This window comes from Euleptes europaea, chromosome 2 (genome assembly GCF_029931775.1).
Source record: "Euleptes europaea isolate rEulEur1 chromosome 2, rEulEur1.hap1, whole genome shotgun sequence".
In the NCBI taxonomy this organism is placed as follows: Eukaryota; Metazoa; Chordata; class Lepidosauria; order Squamata; family Sphaerodactylidae; genus Euleptes; species Euleptes europaea.
The window spans coordinates 8,648,410-8,670,089 of record NC_079313.1 but is presented as its reverse complement, the minus strand read 5'-3'; the positions used below and the strand labels follow the sequence as shown (position 1 = coordinate 8,670,089).

General features: G+C 48.0%; 1 protein-coding gene across 1 annotated transcript in view; it reads right to left on the bottom strand.

Moving 5' to 3' along the window:
- Positions 1-5,647: 5,647 nt before the first annotated feature.
- Positions 5,648-21,680, bottom strand: part of MFSD12 (major facilitator superfamily domain containing 12) — a 32,211-nt gene continuing 16,178 nt past the window's right edge. Inside the window, exons 2-10 of the mRNA XM_056867715.1 lie at positions 20,100-20,310; positions 17,603-17,723; positions 16,188-16,385; positions 13,166-13,258; positions 11,841-11,933; positions 10,116-10,286; positions 8,675-8,769; positions 7,505-7,635; positions 5,648-5,736 (exon numbers count right to left, since the gene is read on the bottom strand). Coding sequence (XP_056723693.1) covers positions 5,648-5,736; positions 7,505-7,635; positions 8,675-8,769; positions 10,116-10,286; positions 11,841-11,933; positions 13,166-13,258; positions 16,188-16,385; positions 17,603-17,723; positions 20,100-20,310 — 1,202 coding nt within the window. The remainder of the gene's footprint in view (positions 5,737-7,504; positions 7,636-8,674; positions 8,770-10,115; positions 10,287-11,840; positions 11,934-13,165; positions 13,259-16,187; positions 16,386-17,602; positions 17,724-20,099; positions 20,311-21,680) is intronic.

Here is a 21,680-nt window from a genome sequence, read left to right as displayed (position 1 = left end):
CTCTGGTTAAAATCTTGGATTAAGTTAGAAAATTTTGGAGTTTACATTGTTTGGACATAAGTATTTTGAATATGATAAGTGAACATTTGGAATTATAAATCACCCTTTTGAAATTAGATAATTTATCACATTCAGTTGTATAGTGGCACTTTTTCTGTATATATATGTGCTTTGGGTACCACTCCCCTATTGGTATATTTTACCACCTGGAGGTTGGCAACCCTAGCTGGCCCTGACTAGCATTTGAATAGGAGGCTGTTACCACTCTTCCACAAACACATGAACATACATTCAGATTGACAAGGGTAAGGTATAAATTAAACAAACAAACGAGGAATTCACTTGAGTGTTTGTGCCACCGGGATCTTTAACATAAAGAGGTGGATGTGAGTAGCAAGTCTTCAGTAGGAAATAGACAGACCTGATTTTAAATGAATTTCGAGTTTATTGAGGGATTTGGGCTATAGGTTGATCCTGCATTGAGCAGGGGGTGGGACTAGATGGCCTCTATGGTCCCTTCCAACACTATGATTCTAATAATGGGTTGGGGGACTTAATCCCAATGAGACTGCAAGCAAACACACGTGGTACTAAATCAAAGCACACATACATCCCTTATCCCAATTAATATAGCAAACATTCAGCAGAGCCACTCCAGTTTGGAGCAGGAGTTAATCTTTGAGCTAAAGGTGTACACATGGGAAAATGAGGAATAGAAGAAGAGTTTGTTTTATATGCCGACTTTCTCTGCCACTTAAAGAAGAATCAAACCGGTTTACAATCACCTTCCCTTCCTCTCCCCGCAACAGACACCCTGTGAGGTAGGTGGGGCTGAGAGAGCTGTGACTAGCCCAAGGCCACCCAACTGGCTTCATGTGTAGGAGCGGGGAAACAAATCCATTTCATCAGATTAGCCTCCGCCGCTCATGTGGAGGAGTGGGGAATCAAACCTGGTTCTCCAGATCAGAGTCCACCGCTCCAAACCACCGCTCTTAACTACTATACCATGCTGGAGAGAGGAAAAGTGAAAACAGTGGGAGCAGAGGTGTCCAGAGCAGAGAGTACCAAAATGCAGGTTTGGAAAATAAGGAGGGGGGGGTAGATCAAGAGGGAGAGCAAAGATTACCTGTCCTATTCCAGGAAGAAATCAGATGAAAGAAGGAGGGATCCAGTGTGTGTTAGGAGTCTCTTTGTTCGTTGGTATCCAGGATCAGATTCTAATCACTGGCTCTAAAGCCAGGCTGGTAATATTGGTTTTGGCACAAAGCATAAAACAGGGAACAAAAGATGACGGCAGAGGACAAATGAAAACGTAAGAATTGGGCAACTAATCAAGACAAAGCTATAGAACTGACTAAACGCCACCGGGAAACAGGAAGGGAAGTTGTTGATTGAATTGTAATTCAGGATTACAAAACTGGAGACATTACGCTGAGCCATTATTCAGTGGGAGCTTTGGGGACAATGGGAAGATTCGAATCGGAGGTTCCAAACCCTCACAGAAGAAGAAGAAGAGTTGTTTTGTATATGCCGACTTTTTCTACCACTTAAGGGAGAATCAAACCAGCTTACAATCGCCTTCCCCTCCCCACAACAGACGCCCTGTGAGGTAGGTGAGGCTGAGAGAGCGTGACTAGCCCAAGGTCACCCAGCTGGCTTCATGTGTAGGAGTGGGGAAACCAACCCAGTTCACCAGATTAAAACTCCAAACCACTGCTCTTAACCACTATACCAAGCTGGCCCGTAACGTCCCAATTGCGTTAATGGTCAGTGATGACCTATCAGGTAAAAGTCAATACAGGAAGAGGCATCTTGTCTTCTAGCCTTGCATGGCTTTAGGGTTGCCAGGTTGCCTCTGGCCACAGGTGGGGGGATGGGGGGGATGGTTGCCAGATCCAGGTTGGGAAACTCCTGGAGATCTGGGGATGGAGCCTGGGGAGGACAGGGACCTCAGTGGGGTACGATACAATATAGTCCACCCTCCAAAGCATCCATTTTTCTCCAGGGGAACTGATCTCTGTAGTCTAGCCAGCGTGGTGTAGTGGTTAAGAGCGGTGGTTTGGAGTGGTGGACTCTGATCTGGAGAACCGGGTTTGATTCCCCTCTCCTCCACATGAGCGACGGAGGCTAATCTGGTGAACTGGATTTCTTTCCCCGCTCCTACATATGAAGCCTGCTGGGTGACCTTGGGCTAGTCTCAGATCTCTCTGAGCTCTCTCAGATCCTGGAAGGGTAATCTTCTAGGGTTGCCAACCTCCAGGTACAAGCTGGAGATCTCCTGCTATTACAACTGATTTCCAGCCGATAGAGATCAGTTCACCTAGAGAAAATGGCTGCTTTGGCAATTGGACTCTATGGCATTGAAGTCCCTCTCCTCCCTAAACCCCGCCCTCCTCAGGCTCCACCCCAATAACCTCCCGCTGGTGGCAAAGAGGGACCTGGCAGCCCTATCATCTTCCCATCATCTGGGCATGAAATAGGGGTCACTGGGGGGGTGGGGGGGAGGTAGTTGTGAATTTCCTACATTGTGCAGGGGGTTGGACTAGATGACCTTGGTGGTCCCTTCCAACTCTGATTCTAAGGGAAGCAGAGCCACGGGGTATTTGCAACCGCAACTTCTGTGTTGCTCAAAGGTGCCATGTAGTTAGGGTTGCCAGGTCCCTCTTCGCCACCGGCAGGAGATTTTTGGGGTGGAGCCTGAGGAGGGCGGAGTTTGGGGAGGGGAGGGACTTCAATGCCATAGAGTCCAATTGCCAAAGCAGCCATTTTCTCCAGGTGATCTGATCTCTATCGGCTGGAGATCAGTTGTAATAGCAGAAGCTCTCCAGCCAATACCTGGAGGTTGGCAACCCTACATGTAGTTGCTACCTACTTATCACGCTACAAGCAGCTTAATCATTCTCCAGGGCCCCAGTCTTAATGACAGGCCGCCCTTCGCCTCTAAAAACCCGAGTTTTGCTCAGATGGCAAACCTGATTGTTAAAGGCAGGGGCTGCCCTTGAGGTGAACTCTGTTAAAAAATAACCTGCGCACAGCCCGGGTGGAAGTGCTCCTAACTGGTAAAACCTCCTGAACTAGGGTTGCCAACCTCCAGGTACTAGCTGGAGAGCTCCTGATATTACAACTGATCTCCAGCCGATAGAGGTCAGTTCCCCTGGAGAAAACGGCCGCTTTGGCAACTGGACTCTATGGCACTGAAGTCCCTCCCCTCCTCAAACCCCGCCCTCCTCAAGATCCACCCCAAAAACGTCCCGCCAGTGGCGAAGAGGGACCTGGCAACCCTAGTGGCTGGAAATCTTCTGCTATTACAACTGATCTCCAGGTACAGTGCCAACTACCAGCGGGCTAGCTAAGTGACACCTTTGCCCAGGGACCGTATACCAAAACAAGTCCAGATGCCAACTCTGTCCCCAGATTAACTCACGACCCAACACAGGGTTGCCAGCTCTGGGTTGGGAAATACCTGGAGATTTTGGGGACATGGATGCCTTAAGTCAGATGAGACTTGATGGCAAAAAAAATGTTTTTTTAACTGACACCAGAGGGACACATTCTCTCCTTTCTTTGAGCAGTGATATGTTTCAGAGCAAGATGGGTCCATCAAAGCCACCATGGTGAAGCAGAACTTCCATGTTCAGAAGCAGTGTACCTCTGACTACCGACAACCCATTTTCCCTGCTCCGATTATCTTTTGCTGGGGACTTGGCCCAACCCACGCCTCCCCAGCCTTTTGCCAACCATCATCTCTGCCCTGTCGGCTCCTGAAGTGGAAATTTAATCCTGCTCAGGCAGGTCAGGACTGGCTCGAGGCTTCCCGGTAGGACTCAGGATCCCTAGAAAACCACCAAGACTGCCTTTTCACCCGCTGGGGTTTACCTGGCAGGTATGCAACTGCAGGTGAGGCCAGCTGTCTGCGTGACGGAAATGAAACCGCAAAGCCAAGGATTGTAGGAGGCCGACGTTCTTTGTCGCCCGTTTAACAGCTATTGCGTGTTGTTTCCTTCAAGGAGTGACTCACGCCGGAGGGGAAACCCCAGGATAGAGCTTCTGCATCATTTAGACAGCTGGTGTTCAACGCACATACATTCCTTCCTTCCTTCCTTTTCCCCTTCCTTCCTTTCTTTCCCCGTTCTTAGACCCACGTCTTGAACAATAAAACCATAAAACTTAAATACCGTACATACTCGGGTATAAGCCGACCCGAGTATAAGCTGACCCCCCGAAACTTGAGGCCAGAAAAGGGAATTTCTTATTGACCCGCGTATAAGCCGAGGATCAATAAGAAATTCCCTTTACCGGTAATGCTGCGCTGTAAAATGGCGGCCGCCCTTTTAGAGCGCAGGGATGATCTCGCCCCTGCCCCAGGTCGCCCTCCCGCCGGCCTCCCGGGCTCTCCTGACCCACCCCGACCCCAGTGCCATCCAAGGGGGGAGGGGGAAGAGCCCTTGAACCCCCTACTCACCGGGAGAGGCGGCGAATCGGCGGCGCGGCCTTCCCGGGCTTGCAGGAGGCCCCTGCAGGCTGCTGCCGGCTGGCGGAAGCGGTGCGGGACCGCCGGTGACGGCGGTAAGTTCCCCCCTCCCTCCTCTAACGTATTGACCCGCGTATAAACCGAGTTCGGCTTTCTCAGCCCTTTTTTTGGGCTGAAAAACTCAGCTTATACGCGAGTATATACGGTGAGTGACCCCTACTCCTTGCCCAGAAGATGGCCAAGGTGCCCTCCCTCTCATGATCTGCCAAAGGTCATAGAATCAGCATGGCTGACAGATGGCCATCTAGCCTCTGCTTAAAAACCTCTGGGGAAGGAGAGCTCACCACCTCCCAAGGAAGCCCGTTCCACTGAGGAACCGCTCTAACTATTAGAAAATCCTTCCTAATGTCTAGACGGAAACTCTGGATTTAATTTCAACCCGTTGGTTGTGGTCCAACCTTCTGGAGCAACAGAAAACAACTTGGCACCCTCCTCTCAATATGAGGATGTTATTGGACCTCCAGAGGAACTGGTTGGCCACCGTGTGAAACAGGATGCTGGACTAAATGGACCACTGGTCTGATCCAGCAGGCCTCTTCTGATGTTCTTATGTAGGCCTCGGCCTCTATGCCCTCTTGTTGGCTCTCCGGAGGAACAGGTTGGCCACTGTGTGAGACAGGATGCTGGAGTAGATGGACCACTGGTCCGATCCAGCAGGGCTCTTCTTATGTTCTTAAGATGGCTGACCCCCGTCTACACCCCCCCCAAAAAACACCACATATCAAACGCTCTCTTAAAGATCACTGAAGTTATTATTTTTTTAAAAAAAAACTTTATATATATAATTTTTACACAGACAAAAAAGTTTTTTAGGGAAACCCAAAACAAAGTGACCTGTTTATTGTAGGGGAGAAAAGGCAGGAAGGAGACCGAGGGATTTATTCTGGCATAAGGCAAAGTAAACAACTAGTGTTAGGTGTGCAAACCGTGCTCACCTGTGAGCAAGGAGACATTATTGTGCAAAACATGCCGGGGGGGGGGGGGGAGTTGACGGAAAGAACAATCCATGGAAGGAGCAAAGTGGGGGGGGGGTGGAGGAATCCAGATAAAAATCAAGGGTCTTCTGGGCTTCTTGTCTTCCCCGCAGCAGCTCCCTCCTTCAGAGGAAATAGCAGCTCAGTTGACCACACTGGAATCGTCTCCTCCTTCCCAGGGCTCTGGCTCTCTCGGCCTCGATCCGACCAGCCCTGTGATAGAAGCATCATCTGCAGGGAAAAAGGAAAATTAAACAAGCTAAAGGCAAAAGGGCCCCATTAGCTCCAGCAAAGGGTTTTTTTTGCACCTGTGCCAATTCCCAACATTGGAGCCAGTTATTTTTTAAAAGGTCTTCTAAGCAGCGTTTCAAAATTCCTCCACTGCTTCTCATGGATGCTTACTTTTTTCATAGAATCATAGAATTGGAAGGGACCACCAGGGTCATCGAGTCCAACCCCCTGCACAATGCAGGGAATTCACAACTACCTCCCCCCCATACCCCCAGTGACCCCTACTCCATGCCCAGAGGATGGCCAAGGTGCCCTCCCTCTCATGATCTGCTTAAGGTCATAGAATCAGCATTGCTGACAGATGGCCATCTAGCCTCTTCTTAAAAACCTCCAGGCAAGGAGAGCTCCCCACCTCCCGAGGAAGCCTGTTCCATTGAGGAACTGCTCTGTTAGAAAATTCTTCCTAATGTCTAGACGGAAACTCTTTTGATTTAATTTCAACCTGTTGGTTCTGGTCCGACCTTCTGGGGCAACAGAAAACAACTCGGCACCCTCCTCTCTATGACAACCCTTCAAGTACTTGAAGATGGTTATCATATCCCCTCTCAATCTTCTCCTCTTCATCCTAAATAAGTGCTCTCTTTTAAAACTGTCTAGCTCTCATGAGACGCTTCACTAGGGTAAACAACCTCTGGTTTGCAGGAGTCCAGTAACACCTTAAAGACTAATAAAATTTCTGGTAGGGTATGTGCTTTCGTGAGTCATAGCTCACTCCTTCAGATAGCTGTGACTCACGAAAGCTCATACCCTGCCAGAAATTTTGTTACATCTTTAAGGTGCTACTGGACTCTTGTTCTTTTCTACTGCTACAGAATCACACAGCTACCCATTGTGATCAGCCTCCAGGTGGTGCCTGGAGATCTCCTGGGATTATAACTCATCTCCAGACTACAGAGATCAGCTGCCCTGGAGAAAATGGCTGCTTTGAAATCCCTGTGTAAATGACCAGCACACACATAACATTTATTGACCCAAGGACATGAACCAGGATGCTTCTTGTTGATGACTTATTCATATTTCGAATCTGCTGAAAATATTTGGCTTCAGTAGCTATGGGCCTTGTGGACTGATGAAGAAATCCAAACAGGAATGATCAGCAGGCATATTCCTGTCTTTGTATTGAAGAATTATTTGTTTGCATTGAATAATTCTTTGTAATTTGGCTGTGTGACTGTGCTTATATTTGCTAAGGATCATCACTTACTGTTAATTCATTTTTTGATGTATGACTTTGTAAACAGCTGTTGTATTTTTCACACATTAGGTACTGGTGTACTGAGGTATTGTCTGTCATTGGGGGTTACCACACTTGTATTCCCAGCGATGTATTAAGAGTTTGAAAACATTATAAAAAATACTGTTCGCACTTTGTTTGGCCCCTTTAGCTGTGAAGACGTCTTCCAACCATTTATAAGCCGTTGTATCCAAAAACCCTTTTAAAGCGATGTTTTTTATAACATTTTCAAACTCTTAATACATCACTGGGAATACAAAGTGCGGTAACCCCCATATTGTGACAGAAATATATTTATTTTTGTAACATTTATTTTTGCAACATTCTTTTTTCTTGAATTTGTGTTGTTGACCTCTGGTGCTGGGCGCCTTCACTTTTCTGACATTCTGAGGTCTTCCCTTACCCATTTTCTATTTAGTTTGTAGCTCAACCTTTGAAGGTCTCTCTAGCCCCCAAGCTCTCCACCCTACTTACGGAATCGGATCCGGATGGGCCATATCATGATGCAGGCAAGGAAAAGACTGGCCACCACAGCGATGCCGCCGGTGACGGCAACCATCACCCAGTGGTAGAAGGCCACGCAGCCCGGGCAGCACAGTAGAGTCCTGCAGGGTGAACAGACACAAGGAATGAGGAAAGAGCAGAGCAGAATTCCGTTCGCTTATCCAGCCAGAGAGATATGTGTTCATCCCTTGCCCATGTCAAAGGGACTGAAAGGTGCAAGAATTTATTGATTTAATTAATTCATTTGTATCCTGCCTTGATCCCCATTGAGAACCCAAAGCGGCTTATATCCGTTCTCCACACAACAACCCTGCGAGGTAGGTTAGTCTGAGTGTGTCTGACTGGCCCAAGAAAAGGCCTGTTGGAGCAGATAAAGATGGAGCCTATCTAGCCTAGCATTTGGTTTCCAACAGAGGATAGCCAAAATAAGGGATTCCTTCACACATACATAAGTTACTTGTGGAACTCACCACCACAGGATATAGTGATAGCCACTAATTTAAGAGGTTTAAAAAGGGGATTAGACATATTAATGAAGGAGGATAGGTTCATTGTTTGGGTATTAACCAAGATGGTTAAATGGAGCCTCTATGTTCAGAGGCAGTGTACCTCTGAATGAAAGTTGCTGGGGAAGGCTTTGGCTTCTGTGTTCTTGCTTATGGGCCTTGTGGGGTCATCTGGTTGGCCGCTTTGGGGATGTTGAACTAATAGGAGGGGGTGAAGACAAAAGCCCTCCCCTAGCAGCCATATTCAGAGGTAGACCGCCACTGAACATGGAGGTTCCATTCAGTTTTGCCCCTAACAGCAGTTAGGAGTCCCATCTTTTGTGATTGTATCCAGTTCTTTTAAGCAGCCCCATGTGATCGACATCAGTAAATGGCAGGCAGCACTTTCAAAGAAAGCCCACGCAGGCCTTGAAAAGCCCAAAGGCAACCAAGATAAACAGCCAAGTAAGAATAACTTACAGGTGACCATATTTTTTGAAAAGTGGGGTCCCTCCCTCAAACACACACTTCTGGTTAAAGCCAGGGGTAGGGTGCCAAGCAGGCAAGTCAAAATGATTTGTGAACTACTCATTTTCTTGGAATCTTTTGCAAGGCAGGAACCGAGAACTCTCCCATGAGCTAGGCTCGAACTTACGGGCAAGGATGCAGGTTCTGGATAAGCATGACTGCCAGCCCATTGGCGACTTTGTCCGTGAAGCTCATGGCCCCATAAACGAATGCGCCGCTGTGCTGTCAGAGGAGAAACAAGATACCATTTGGCTTCTGAGCAGCGCCAAGCACAAACCAAAGCTTCCTGGCCACATCTGCACAGGTCACAGGTTTTCATTGCCAGTTGTTTCCAATCAGCGTAACCCAGTGGTGGCAGATTACCCATCCCCCAGACCTAGGGCTGCCAGCTCTGGGTTGGGAAATACCTGGAGATTTTGGAGGTGGAGCCTGAGGAAGGCAGGATTTGGGAAGGGGAGGGACTTCAATGGGATGTAATGCCATAGAGCAAGGGTGTCAGACTCATTTGTTATCAGGGCTGGATATGACATAAATGTTACTTGGTTGGGCTGGGCCATGCCTTGCCAGCCCAAATCAGGACTGGGGGGTGGGGGAATGGCTGCCTCGCAGGCCAGATAAGAGTTCTCAAGTGGCCGGGTCCAGCTCGCGGGCCTTATGTTTGACACCTCTGCCATAGAGTACACCTTCCAAAGAGGCCATTTTTCTCCAGAGGAACGAATCTCTGTCACCCGAAGATCAGATATAATAGTGGGAGATCTCCAGCCACAACCTGGAGGTTGGCAAACCTACCCAGGCCCCTGCCCTCCCTATCCATTCTTCCTCCTCCATCATCTTGCGTCTTTTTTTAAAAAAATTCAGTTTATCAAACAATGTACAATAGGAGCAATATTCAACAAAGCACATGTAACAAAAACAACATGGATAAAATGCAATAAGAACTGGCTTTCCAAAAGTAAAGAATGCACTGGAAAAACTGAACCAGAATCACAAAGCTGAAAAGCCATGCAATGAAACAGTACAATCTACAGAATGAGCAGGATAGTTAAACCTGCCTATAGAAGAAGAAAAAGAAGAAGATGCAGAAGAAGTTGGTTTTTATATGCCGACTTTCTCTGCCACTTAAGGGAGACTCAAACCGGCTTACAATCACCTTCCCTTCCCCTCCCCACAACAGACACCTTGTGAGGTGGGTGAGGCAGAGAGAGCATGACTTGCCCAAGGTCACCCAGCTGGCTTCGTGTGTAGGAGTGGGAAACCAACCCAGTTCACCAGATCAGCGTCCTCCGCTCATGTGGAGGAGTGGGGGAATCAAACCCGGTTCTCCAGATCAGACTCCACCGCTCCAAACCACAGCTCTTAATCATTACACCACGCTGGCTGTCTTCTGAACTAACTTGCTTCTTAAATGTCACCAGATACTACCCGTTCTCAGAAGGGCTAGAAACTTGATTTAAAAGATTTGTTTTTTTAAAAAAATCCAGGAGTTTCCGACTGCTGCCCATTGCATCAAGACAACAATTGTGTGAGTGGTAGGACAACACCCCTCCCCGCCTGTACACAGCACTTACCGTATTGGAGCCGATGAGGTCAGCTGTCATGGAGAGGGACGTCACTAGGATGGTGGCTGAGCCGGCCCCGAGTAAGACCGCTGCCCCGTAAACCTCTACGCCCATGTTTCCCGTGAGGGCCACCCAGGAAGCAAATGCCAGGATGATCAGCAAACCCAGGAAGTAGGTGAGCTGGAGCAGGAAGAGAGGAAAACGCATTACGAAACTAGGGGGGTTACCGCACTTTGTATTCCCAGCGATGTATTAAGAGTTTGAAAACGTTATAAAAAACATCGCTTTAAAAGGGTTTTTGGATACCACGGCTTATAAATGGTTGGAAGATGTCTTCACAGCTAAAAGGGTCAAACAAAGTGCGAGCAGTATTTTTTATAACGTTTTCAAACTCTTAATACATCGCTGGGAATACAAGTGCGGTAACCCCCTAAGATCCAGGCTGGATTAATCAGCAGGCTACAATACGACAGAAGGTCGCTAATGTGGTACACGTGGGTTCTGCGGCACCCGCTGACACCTTTCCCAGAACCTGCCATGTGTTTTTAGAAAGTGGGCCGGGCCACGTGGGGTAGGGTTGCCAGGTCCCTCTTCGCCACCAGTGGGAGGTTTCTGGGGGCGGAGCCTGAGGAGGGCGGGGTTTGGGGAGGGGAGGGACTTCAATGCCGTAGAGTCCAATTGCCAAAGCGGCCGTTTTCTCCAGGTGAACTGATCTCTATCGGCTGGAGATCCGTTGTAATAGCAGGAGATCTCCAGCTAGAATGTGTTGGCAATCCTAACGTGGGGCTTTTGCCCAGCAAGGCTTCTACTTGGCCACTGGAGATCTGGATTGGCTGTGCACATGTTTTGACAGCAACTGTTTTGACACATGTTTTGACAGCAACTGCCCCCGCAGCATGGGGATCACCACTGAGTGACTGAAAGGAAACTGCCACGGCTTCCTGTGGAAGCCGTTTTGTGGCTGTGCCCACCACAATGTGTCAGAATTCCAAGGTGCCCACAGGGTCAAAAAGGTTGGGAAGCCCCCGGACCGCAGAGCGACTAAACCGATATGTGCATTCTCCAAAAATAAAAATAAAAAAAGATCTCCCTTAAATGATCTTTTTAAGGATCTTCTAATGAGCCAGAGAGCATTTGTCTACCAAACTCAGTCTTTGTCATTTCTGATTGAGCGCTGCTCTTAAAAGGTAACGATACTCCCCCTGTGCAAGCACCGGGTCATTACTAACCCATGGGGTGACGTCACATCCCAACGTTTACTAGGCAGACTTAGTTTACGGGGTGGTTTGCCAGTGCCTTCCCCAGTCATCTTCCCTTTACCCCCAGCAAGCTGGGGACTCATTTTACCAACCTCGGAAGGATGGAAGGCTGAGTCGACCTTGAGCCTGGGGATCTCATGGCGTTACAACTGATCTCCAGAGATCAGTTTCCCTGGAGAAAATGGCTGCTTTGGAGGGTGGACTCTATGGTGCTATACCCCACAGAGGTGCCTCTCCTCCACAAATCCGGCCCTCCCCATGTCCCACCCCCAAATCTCCAGGAATCTTCCAACCCAGACTTGGCAACCCCAGCAAGATAGCAGGAAAAATATTGGTGGGCCCAGCCAGTACCAGCATCAAAATTTCTGAGACACACAGTGCAACTAGATCATTCTGGAACAAACCAAACCCAGAGTCTCCATATTTCCCAAGGGAGGTGCCCCCACCCGATTCCAAACCCTTCTGAGCCACTCACGTTCCTGCCAACCCGCTTGTTCACAGTTTTCATCAGGAAGGAGGAGAGGAAGCCGCTGATGTACATCACCAAAGGAATGGTAGCGATGAATTTCTGGGAGAAGAGAACAGAGCTGATTTATACCACTTGTTCGGAGAGGGGGTAAGAGATGAGGGCAGCATCACGGTTGCAGGATACGAGCAGAACATTTTTTAAAAAAATGAAGATTAAGCACCCGGGGGGGGGGGGGGGGAGAAGCGAGAAGAAATGTATTACAATTTCTCCTCTTTTGCACATGTTGCAATGTTTTATCATTTTGCAGTATTTGCTTGGGCTGTGCTAGTCCAGGGATTGTATCGACGCTCTACCGCCGGCCCTTTGTGGCAACAGGCTGGCCACTGGGGGAAACAGGCTGCTGGACTCGACGGCCAACTGGTCTGATCCAACAGGACTACCCTTATGCTCTTTTTCTCCTTATGCACCAAATCCTCTCCTCCCCAATGACCAGAAATATTATGCAACCTCTTATCTGGCTTATCTGCCATTATCCTCATAAACACAAGCATCTCTCTGCTTCCATGAGGGCCAGAAGCTTGGTTTAAAAAGCAGTGCCTCAACAGAGTTTTCTGTCGATTAAAGGAAAAGAAGGAGGAGAAGGAGGAGAAAAAGGGGGAGGAGAAGGAGAATTGATTTTTGTATGCCGACTTTCTCTACCACTTAAGGAAGAATCAAACCAGCTTACAATCTCCTTCCCTTCCTCTCCCCCCAACAGACACCTTGTGAGGTAGGTGGGGCTGAGTTAAGAGAGAACTGTGACTAGCCCAAGGTCACCCAGCTGGCTTCATGTGGAGGACTGGGGAATCGAACCCAGTTCTCCAGATTAGAGTCCACCGCCCTTAACCACTACACCACGCTGACGTTCAGAGGCGGGTTGCCATTGCTTGCCTTAGGCCCCTGGTATTCCTTAGTGGTCTCCCATCCAAGTACTCACCAAGGCCAACCTTGCTTAGATTCCAAGATCTGATGAGATCAGGCTAGCCTGGGCCATCCAGGTCAAGGCAAGCGATGAACAGAGGTGGTTTGACATTTGCCTGCTTCTGCATACTGACCCTGGACTTCCTTGGTGGTTTCCCATCCAAGTACTAACCAGGGCTGACCCTGCTTAGCTTCTGACATCTGATGAGATCAGGCCGTAACTGGTTACAAACAGGTCAAGAATGTTCCGAAGTCTACAACCTCCTGCCCCCCACACCCATCGATCCAGATCCAAGAATCCCACTTCCTTGACCCAGAGAACTCTTCTGGAAAGCTCACCTGGGGAGAGGAACCTTCCAGAGCAGACTCACCTTTGGGAGCATCAGGGAGTTGGTGAGGTACATGGCGATGTAGGTTTGAGACAGGTTGACCATTAGCCGGGTGGCCATGTAAAGCATCGCCACCTGTTGGGGGGGGAGGAATGAGAGAAGAGGGTAATATGTGCAGAGGTTTACAGACTGTCTTCCTGAACACTAGCCAGGACTGAGAAGTTCGGAAGAAATCCCTCACTCGGCAGGCCGGCGCTCCAAGGACAGGACAGACTTCAAAGAATAGCACCTTTGGCCAAGTAATGGAAGACATTTTTTTTGAAAAAAACATTTCAACTGATAATTGAACATCAGGAAGGAGAACTGGTTGTAATTGGATATGAATGGCGTTATTAACCCGAAAACCGACAGATCAAAAAATCATAAAGGTGGTCGTTTACCAAAAATAATTATGAAGTACATGGAAATGCTACAACTTCAAGATGCCTGGAGAAGCAAAAATGGACTAAAAAGAGGCTATACATTTTATTCTGACAGACATGACTCATATTCAAGAACAGATATGTGTTGGGTCTCAAAGACACTGCTTAATACCCTGGAGAACGCTGAGGTCCTACCAAGACTACTGTCAGATCACAACCCATTGGAATTAAGTTGGATTTATTTTAGATCTGGAATAAGAAGATGGAGATTGGATGACAACCTTTTACTCAAAGAAGAAGTAAAACTCCAATGCAAAAAAGAGTTGAAAGAGTTCTTTGAGAGTTAAATATCTCTCCAGAAGTACTGTTATCTATGGTATGGGACGCAAGCAAAGCATTCATAAGAGGAAGACTGATTGCAATTAATGCCAAACTTAAAAAACAAAAAAGAGAGCACAGAGACAAATTAACCGAAGAGATTAAAAGGCTAGAGGAAAAATATATAAAATCAAATAAAAAACGCATACTCAGAGATAAAGAATAGCACCTTTGGCGAGTTGCAGAGGTACCCACTGCCACTGGACAAAAAAAAAAGGGGGGGTCCCTTCCGTCTGCCCTGCTTTATGGAAGATTTAATAAGGTCTCATATACGGATTGGGCATGTCCATGCGGGAAGGGCAAAATAGAATCAGTTCCTCGCGTCCTACTTAACTGTTAGTTTTATGCTAGGGGTCATTCTCAATTTATAGACCCGTTTTTTTGTGGTCAGGGAATGGTTACCTGCCCAAATTAAGGTGTCTCTTCTTACGACCGCTCAGGACCCAATAAGAGTTGAATTGGTGGTAAGGTTTCTACAATATGCAGTCAAAGAACATGAGTGCTTGTGTATCAAATAGGGCTGGTTTAGGACTGCGAAATGAAGTAATCCACTTAAATTGATTTTACGGTTAAAATGATGGAGGTCTGATGTGCCTGGTAAATTATGGTCTTAAGTATTTGCTTTTGTGTGCTTTACCTTTTATGCCAATAAAGGCTTCAGATATCCTATCCAAAAGGGGGGAACTCAACTGAGAAAGTACAGGGAGCCTCAAAGATTGAGCTGAAAACTATAAAGCATATAAAGCAAAATAATGATAAAATCATCACTTACAAAAATCTCATACACAGTTGATATACGTTCGTTATAAATGAGCAATAGAGGACCATACATTTCGGCCTGAAAAGCCTTTCCTCAGTGGTCATAAATATACGTTTCGGCCTGAATAGGCTTTCCTCAGTGGTCATAAATATACAGCACGATTATTAAAAACACATCCGAAAGTGAACCTTGTGAGGTATTTTTACATTATATCTTATGTGGCTTGATGCAAGCTCTTAACCCAAACCTCGCGTCTTGCCACATGGAAAATTGCTCACTCACCAATCTGGGATAGAACTATCAATGTTTCTGGATGTGTGTACATCAACCAGCGCAATGCAATTTATCACGGTTGATGTACATAAATCTGGAAACATTGGGTAAATTTCCATGTGGCAAGATAAAAATGGCTTATGGTGACCCCTGGGTTTTCAAGGCAAGAGACATTCGGAGGTGGTTGCCGTTGCCTGCCTCCGCATCACGTTACTTCATTTACACCCCACCTTTCTCCCCAATGGGGGAGACCCAGTGTGGTGTAGTGGTTAAGAGTGGTGGACTCTAATCTGGAGACCCGGGTTTGATTCCCCACTTCTCCACATGAGTGGTGGACTCTAATCTGGTGAACCGGGTTGGTTTCCCCACTCCTCCACATGAAGCCAGACGGGTGACCTCGGGCTAGTCACAGCTCTCTCAGAACTCTCTCAGCCCCACCTACCTCACAAGGTGTCTGTTGTGGAAAGAGGAAGGGAAGGTGATTGTAAGCCGGTTTGATTCTCCTTAAAAGGTGGAGAAAGTCAGCATATAAAAACCAACTCTTCTTCTTCTTCTAAAGTGACTAACATAATTCTCCTCTCAGCCATTTTTCCCTCCCAACAACACTGTGAGTTAGGGTAGGCTAAGAGCAAGTTACTGACCTAAATTCACCCAGCAAGCTTCCATGGCAAAGTGGGGGGATTTGAACCTGGGTCTTCCAGATCCTAGTCTGACACTCGAACCACTACACCACACTGGCTCTTTATGAAGAAATGAGGATCAGAAGAAGAGTTGGTTTTTATATGCTGATTTTCTCTACCACTTAAGGAAGAATCAAACTGGCTTACAATCACCTTCCCTTCCCCTCCACACAACAGACACCCTGTGAGGTAGGTGGGGCTGAGAGAGCTGTGACTAGTCCAAGGTCACCCAGCTGGCTTCATGGGGAGGGGTGGGGAAACCAACCCAGTTCACTAGATTAGCGTCTGCTGCTCATGTGGAGGAGTGGGGAATCAAACCCGGCTCTCCAGATTAAAGTCCAACTGCTCCAAACCATTGCTCTTAACCACTACACCACGCTGGCTCTCAGGTCCGCTCAATGAAGTTACAGTCCCAAAACATGGGAATCAAGCAATGGAGAAGAAGTTTAATAGTTTCAATTAGCTTTGAGAGCCCCCCCCCCCGACGACTCCAGGACAGTATCTTTTGCTCGCTTTGGGATCAGGAGGAAAGGAATGAGTTAGGGACACACCTGGTAGAAGGAAGGTTCCAGAAGCCAGTGTTTCCAGAGAAGGTAGGGTCGAACGGGTCTTTTCTGGCTATCAGAAAGCAGCGGGGTGTGCTCTTCGGGTTCGGGCACCCAGCTGGGCGGGCGAGTCTTCTCCGGGGTGCCGAGATGAAAGAGCAGCGAGAAAACGGCCCCCACAGCCACAACAATCAGGGACAAGTTCTGGAAAGAGGAGGAAGATGGAAAAAAGGCTTGTGGGAAGGTGGGGAAAAAAATAAAGAGGATGTACCAGGAATCTCTAGACAGCCCCCTCTTTTAAAGGACCAGGGTGTGTGAGAGAGGGAAGGTCGCTATTTGACAATCTCTAGCATGGTGGGCAGTTATGACAGGGGTCAGCAGCTTGCGTGGGGGAAAGGGCCCTCAAGGCGCAGCCAACTTAAGATGATCCCGTAGAGTTTTCAAGGCAAGAAACGTTCAGAGGTGGTTTGCCACTGCCTGCCTCTGCGCAGCGACCCTGGACTTCCTTGGTGGTCTCCCACTGCCCCTGCTTAGCTTCCAAGATCTGACGAGATCAAGCTAGCCAGGGCCGTCCCAGGTCACAGCAGCTGATAACAGCTTCCAGCTCCCGTCAACGGGACCTTTTGACAGAGGGGAGAGAGCAGCTAGCTGAGAATTCCCTCCTCGAGACTGTACTGGGCTTCACCTGCCGCTTCACTAATTATAAGATGTGGATTAGCCGGAAAGGGATGAAAGAGGACGCTGTTAATTCACAATAAAGGAACTAGAGTATGTGAATATGCACTAATGGAAGAAGTAGAAGAAGAGTTGGTTTTTATACGCCGAATTTCTCTACTGCTCAAATCGGGTTACAATCTCCTTCTCAGCCCCTCCCCACAACAGTCACCTTGTGATGTAGGTGGGGCTGAGAGAGTTCAGAGAGAGCTGTGACTAGCCCAACGTCACCCAGCAGGCTTCGTGTGGAGGAGTGGGGAAAGCAACCCGGTTCACCAGATCAGCGTGCACAGCTCACATGGAGGAGCGGGGAATCAAACCCGGTTCTCCAGATCAGAGTCCGCAGCTCATGGGGAAGGAGTGGGGAACCAAACCCGGTTCTCCAGATCAGAGACCACTGCTCTTAACCACTACACCATGCTGACTCTCTAAAGCATCGTGATATCTCTTATGTTAATATGATGCTAAACAAGCTTAAAGCATTAAGTTTTAATCAGGCTTTGGTGCGAATTTATTAAGAATTCTCACAAGTAGCATTAACCCCAGTCCTTTTGTATCCGTTTTATTGTACTTTTTTCCTTTTCCCGCATTAATATGTAAAATAAATAAATATAACTATCAAGAAGAAACCAGCGTATGAAATGTCCGTAAATCCATAAACGTCCTAAGCACCCGCCCCGCCCCAACCCCCTCCCCCATTTGCTCACCCGAAAGACAGGGATATCTTGTCGGCCAAGGTTTGGGGCCCCTCTACGGCCCACCTCGAAGTGCAAAAGAAGCCACGCCAGCCCGTACACGGTGATGTTCGCTACGACAGTAAAGGCATACCTAACAAGAACAAGAAAACGGCCAGACATTACCAAGGGCCGCAAGTTTTTCCAAATGAGCATGAAAGATGGCGAGATCTTTCGTACATGCTTCTGGGGTTGGCGCGGTTCTTCAAAACTATTTTCCGAAAAAGGAGGGGGGGAATTACAGAGTGTCCGTTTTATTCACTTCTGTGTGGACTTTTCTTAAATATAAAATGCAAAATGAAATATATATAAGTCCTGGATGAAACATTTCTCCATTTTTCTAAAGGGCTCTTTAGGACCAAATCTGACCCCAAGGTAGCCCAAATTCCAGCCTGAGACGTGCAAAATTTTGCAGCCTGCAAAAAGTACACAAATTAGACACATTTGCTCGGTTATGGTGAAGAAGAAAATTCAGCTTCTGGCAGAGATTTCAGCAAGGATCTCATAAATACAATACAAGTGCTCAAAAACCCTGCAAGGGAGGATGGCATGTGAAAAAGGGTGCGTGCTTGTGATGTTTGGGGGTGGGGAACACAAAGGGAATATCCTCACGGAGGATCTGGATTTGAGTAGGTACCAGTTCACTGGACCTTTCTGGATGGGATTACACTCGACCCCAAACCTTCCAGGAGTAGCCCTAGAAGCTGTCTTCGATCTCACACTATTGTGCTGGAATCAGAAGAGAAACTCCAATCAAAGGTTTGGGGGGAGGAGACAAAGGGTGCTTTCACACATCCCGCATAAATCACTTTCAATGCACTTTAACGATAATTTGCTAGTAGATTTTGCTGTTTCGCACAGTAAAACCCAGCTGCAAAGTGCATTGAACGTGGATTGAAAGTACATTATTTGGCATGTGTAAAAGCACCCAAAGAGCAGCAAATGTGAATGTTGACCAAAGAAAGGCTGCCCTCTCCTGGCCAAAGGTGGATTTGCTCCAAAATGCGGCGTTGCCAAAAATTACCCTTCCTCACCAAAACCTGAAACAAAAAAGGAGCATGTTAGCAAGGTCATCATACAAGACTGCAAGCTGTTCTGTAAAGGAAGATGCAAGACCTAAATATTAAAAAACCCACTCAAATTGGATAAATCTCATGCATTTCTGTAGAATCATCTCATCCACAGCCACAGATTTTGGCCAAATTTTTCAGTGTTTTTTTTCCTTTTAGGGAGAGGGGCTGCATTTGTCATTTACTGATGCCTTTCTTCCTCCCCCCACATCTGTACACCTAGGACACAGACGGGGGGGGGGTGCATTCGTGTGATGTGGGGGTGAGAAGACGAAAGGAATACCCTCACTGAGGGTCTGAGCTTCCGCTGGTTTTTTAAACAAGATAGAGATATCACGTTACCTTAAAGACTCTGTTTTTATTCTCACACTTGTGGACAAAAACAGGGATTGAACCTGGGACCTTGTGGGGCTTGAGGGCTACAGGAAGGGTTGCCAACCTCCAGGTTGTACCTGAAGACCTCCCAGAATTACAACTAGTTCCCAGACGCCAGAGATCACCTGGAGAAAATGGCCGCTTTGGAAGGTATACTCTATGGCAGGGTTTTTTTCCGCCAAGGGCCATTTGGATATTTATAACATCATTTGTGGGCCACACAAAATTATCATCTTAAAAATTAGGCGACCAAGCCCCAAGCAGGCAGCTGCCCCAGATGACCCCCTCTCGCATGCGGGCAAGCAGTGGCGCACATGTCCACCTGGTGGCACAGGGTGGTCTGTTGCACCAGCCGGGCGTAGCTGTCTAGCTGCATGCCAGAGTTGCTCCTGCTCCGCATGGTCAGGGCCGGATTCTACAGCCGGCTCCTGCTACCTCCACCTGCAGGGATGAAATGAGGACACGCTGGCTAAGAACTTGCCCCCCCCCGTGCATTCTGGCCCTGCCCCCTTTAACCCCTCCATTGTCACCACTTCCGCCCCCAGCCCTCTTGTAGTACAGAGGGAATACTTTTCTCCATGGCCCGGGTGGGAAAGGGTTAACACAGTTTCTTCGGCGGTCTTAGCAGCTCCATAGCTAATGACTTTTCTGCAAGGGGGGGGAAAGGTTCTTTTTCTCGGCAAAACAAATTCACATCTGCCTTGAATAGAGGCTATTCCTGTCCGCGGGAGGGGGCGGATCACCAGTCTTAGACACTTCTGAGCTAGAGATCTGCCAGGACCCACAAAGGGCCAGACCAAATGATTTTGCGGGCCTTAAATGGCCCCAGGCCTGACGTTCCCCACCCCTGCTCTATGGCATTATACCCCATTGAAATTTCTCTGCTCTCCAAACCCCACCCTCCTTAGTTTCCACCCACCCCAAATCTCCAGGAATTTCCCAACCCAGAGTCGGCAGCCCTAACCCCAACGGATGACCTCTGCTTGCACTAAGGGGCTTGGGACGGCCACACCTGTGCCCTTCACCTGAAGGCCGTGAGTTCCACTTTCTCGTGGTCGCTGGTGACCAGTTCTGGGATGAGCGAGAGGTGAGAGATCTGGGTAGCCGCCCAGCCAAACTGGAAAATGACCACGAAGGGGATGAAGTAGACGAGGACAGCCCATTCAGGGGTGTTCTCCGAGCAGCCCAGGCAGGGGTTGAAGATGAACGGGAAAGACAGGAGGACGCTGACAGTTCCTGCAAAGACAAACACGGCATATGCTGAGATCATTCCCGAAGAGAGATCTTCTTTGAATCTTGCCTTTCTCAATAAGGGAGAGGGCTGTGGCTCAGTGGTAGAGCACCTGCTCGGCATGCAGAAGGTCCCAGGTTCAGTCCCTGTTATCTCCAGTTAAAGGGACTAGGCAAGTAGGTGATGTGAAAGACCTCTACCCAAGACCCTGGAGAGCAGCTGCCAGTCTGAGTAGATAATACTGACTTTGATGGACCAAGGGTTTGATTCAGTAGAAGGCTGCTTCATGTGTTCATGTGTTCAAAGCCAATTAGATGGTGTATAACAATGCAAATTCACATGATCACGTGTGAAGCTGCCCTTATACTGAATCAGACCCCTGGTCCATCAAGGTCTGTATTGTCCACTCAGACTGGCAGCAGCTTTCAAGGGTCTCAGGTAAAGGGTATTTCACATCACCTCCTACCTGATCCTTTTAACTGGAGATGCCGGGGATTGAACCTGGGACCTTCTGCATTTCAAGCAGTTGCTCTCCCACTGACCAGGCCCCCTCCACAAGGATCAGATAAGAATGGATTACAAAAATTAGAAACTAGGCAAAAAATTTTTTATCAGATGCAACCAGTCAAGCGATACAGAAAATGGAATTATAAAAGTAGAAAACAAAGCAGTAAGAGCAGGATACCCTGACCTGGACAGCCCAGGCTAGCCTGATCTCATCAGATCTTGGAAGCTAAGCAGGGTCAGCCCTGGTTAGTACTTGGATGGGAGACCACCAGGGAAATTTAGGGTGGCTACGCAGAGGCAGGCAATGGCAAACCACCTATGTTAGTGTCTTGCCTTGAAAACCCTGCTGGGTTGCTGTAAGTCGGCTATGACTTGACTGCACTTTTCACCACCAAGAGCAGGTTCATACATACAACAAACAGATACTACACACCATAGAAGAAGAAGTTGGCTTTTATATGCCGACTTTCTCTACCACTTAAGGAAGAATCGAACCGGCTTACACTCACCTTCCTTCCCCTCCCCACAACAAACACCCTGTGAGGTAGGTGGGGCTGAGAGAGCTCTAAGAGAGCTGGGACTAGCCCAAGGTCACCCAGCTGGCTTCGTGGGTAGGAGTGGGGAAACAAATCCAGTTCACCAGATTAGCCTCCACCATTCATGTGGAGGAGTGGGGAATCGAACCCGGATCTCCAGATCAGAGCCCACCACTCCAAACCACCGCTCTTAACCACTACTATACACAGTGGCAGAAGACTACAATCCTATTCTCTATACAAGCGCCTTCTTGAGCCATTCCATTCTCCCAAAGCCTTATTCCTTTTAAAGAACTGCCCTCCTAGACCATTCTGTTTTACATAGTTTGCCG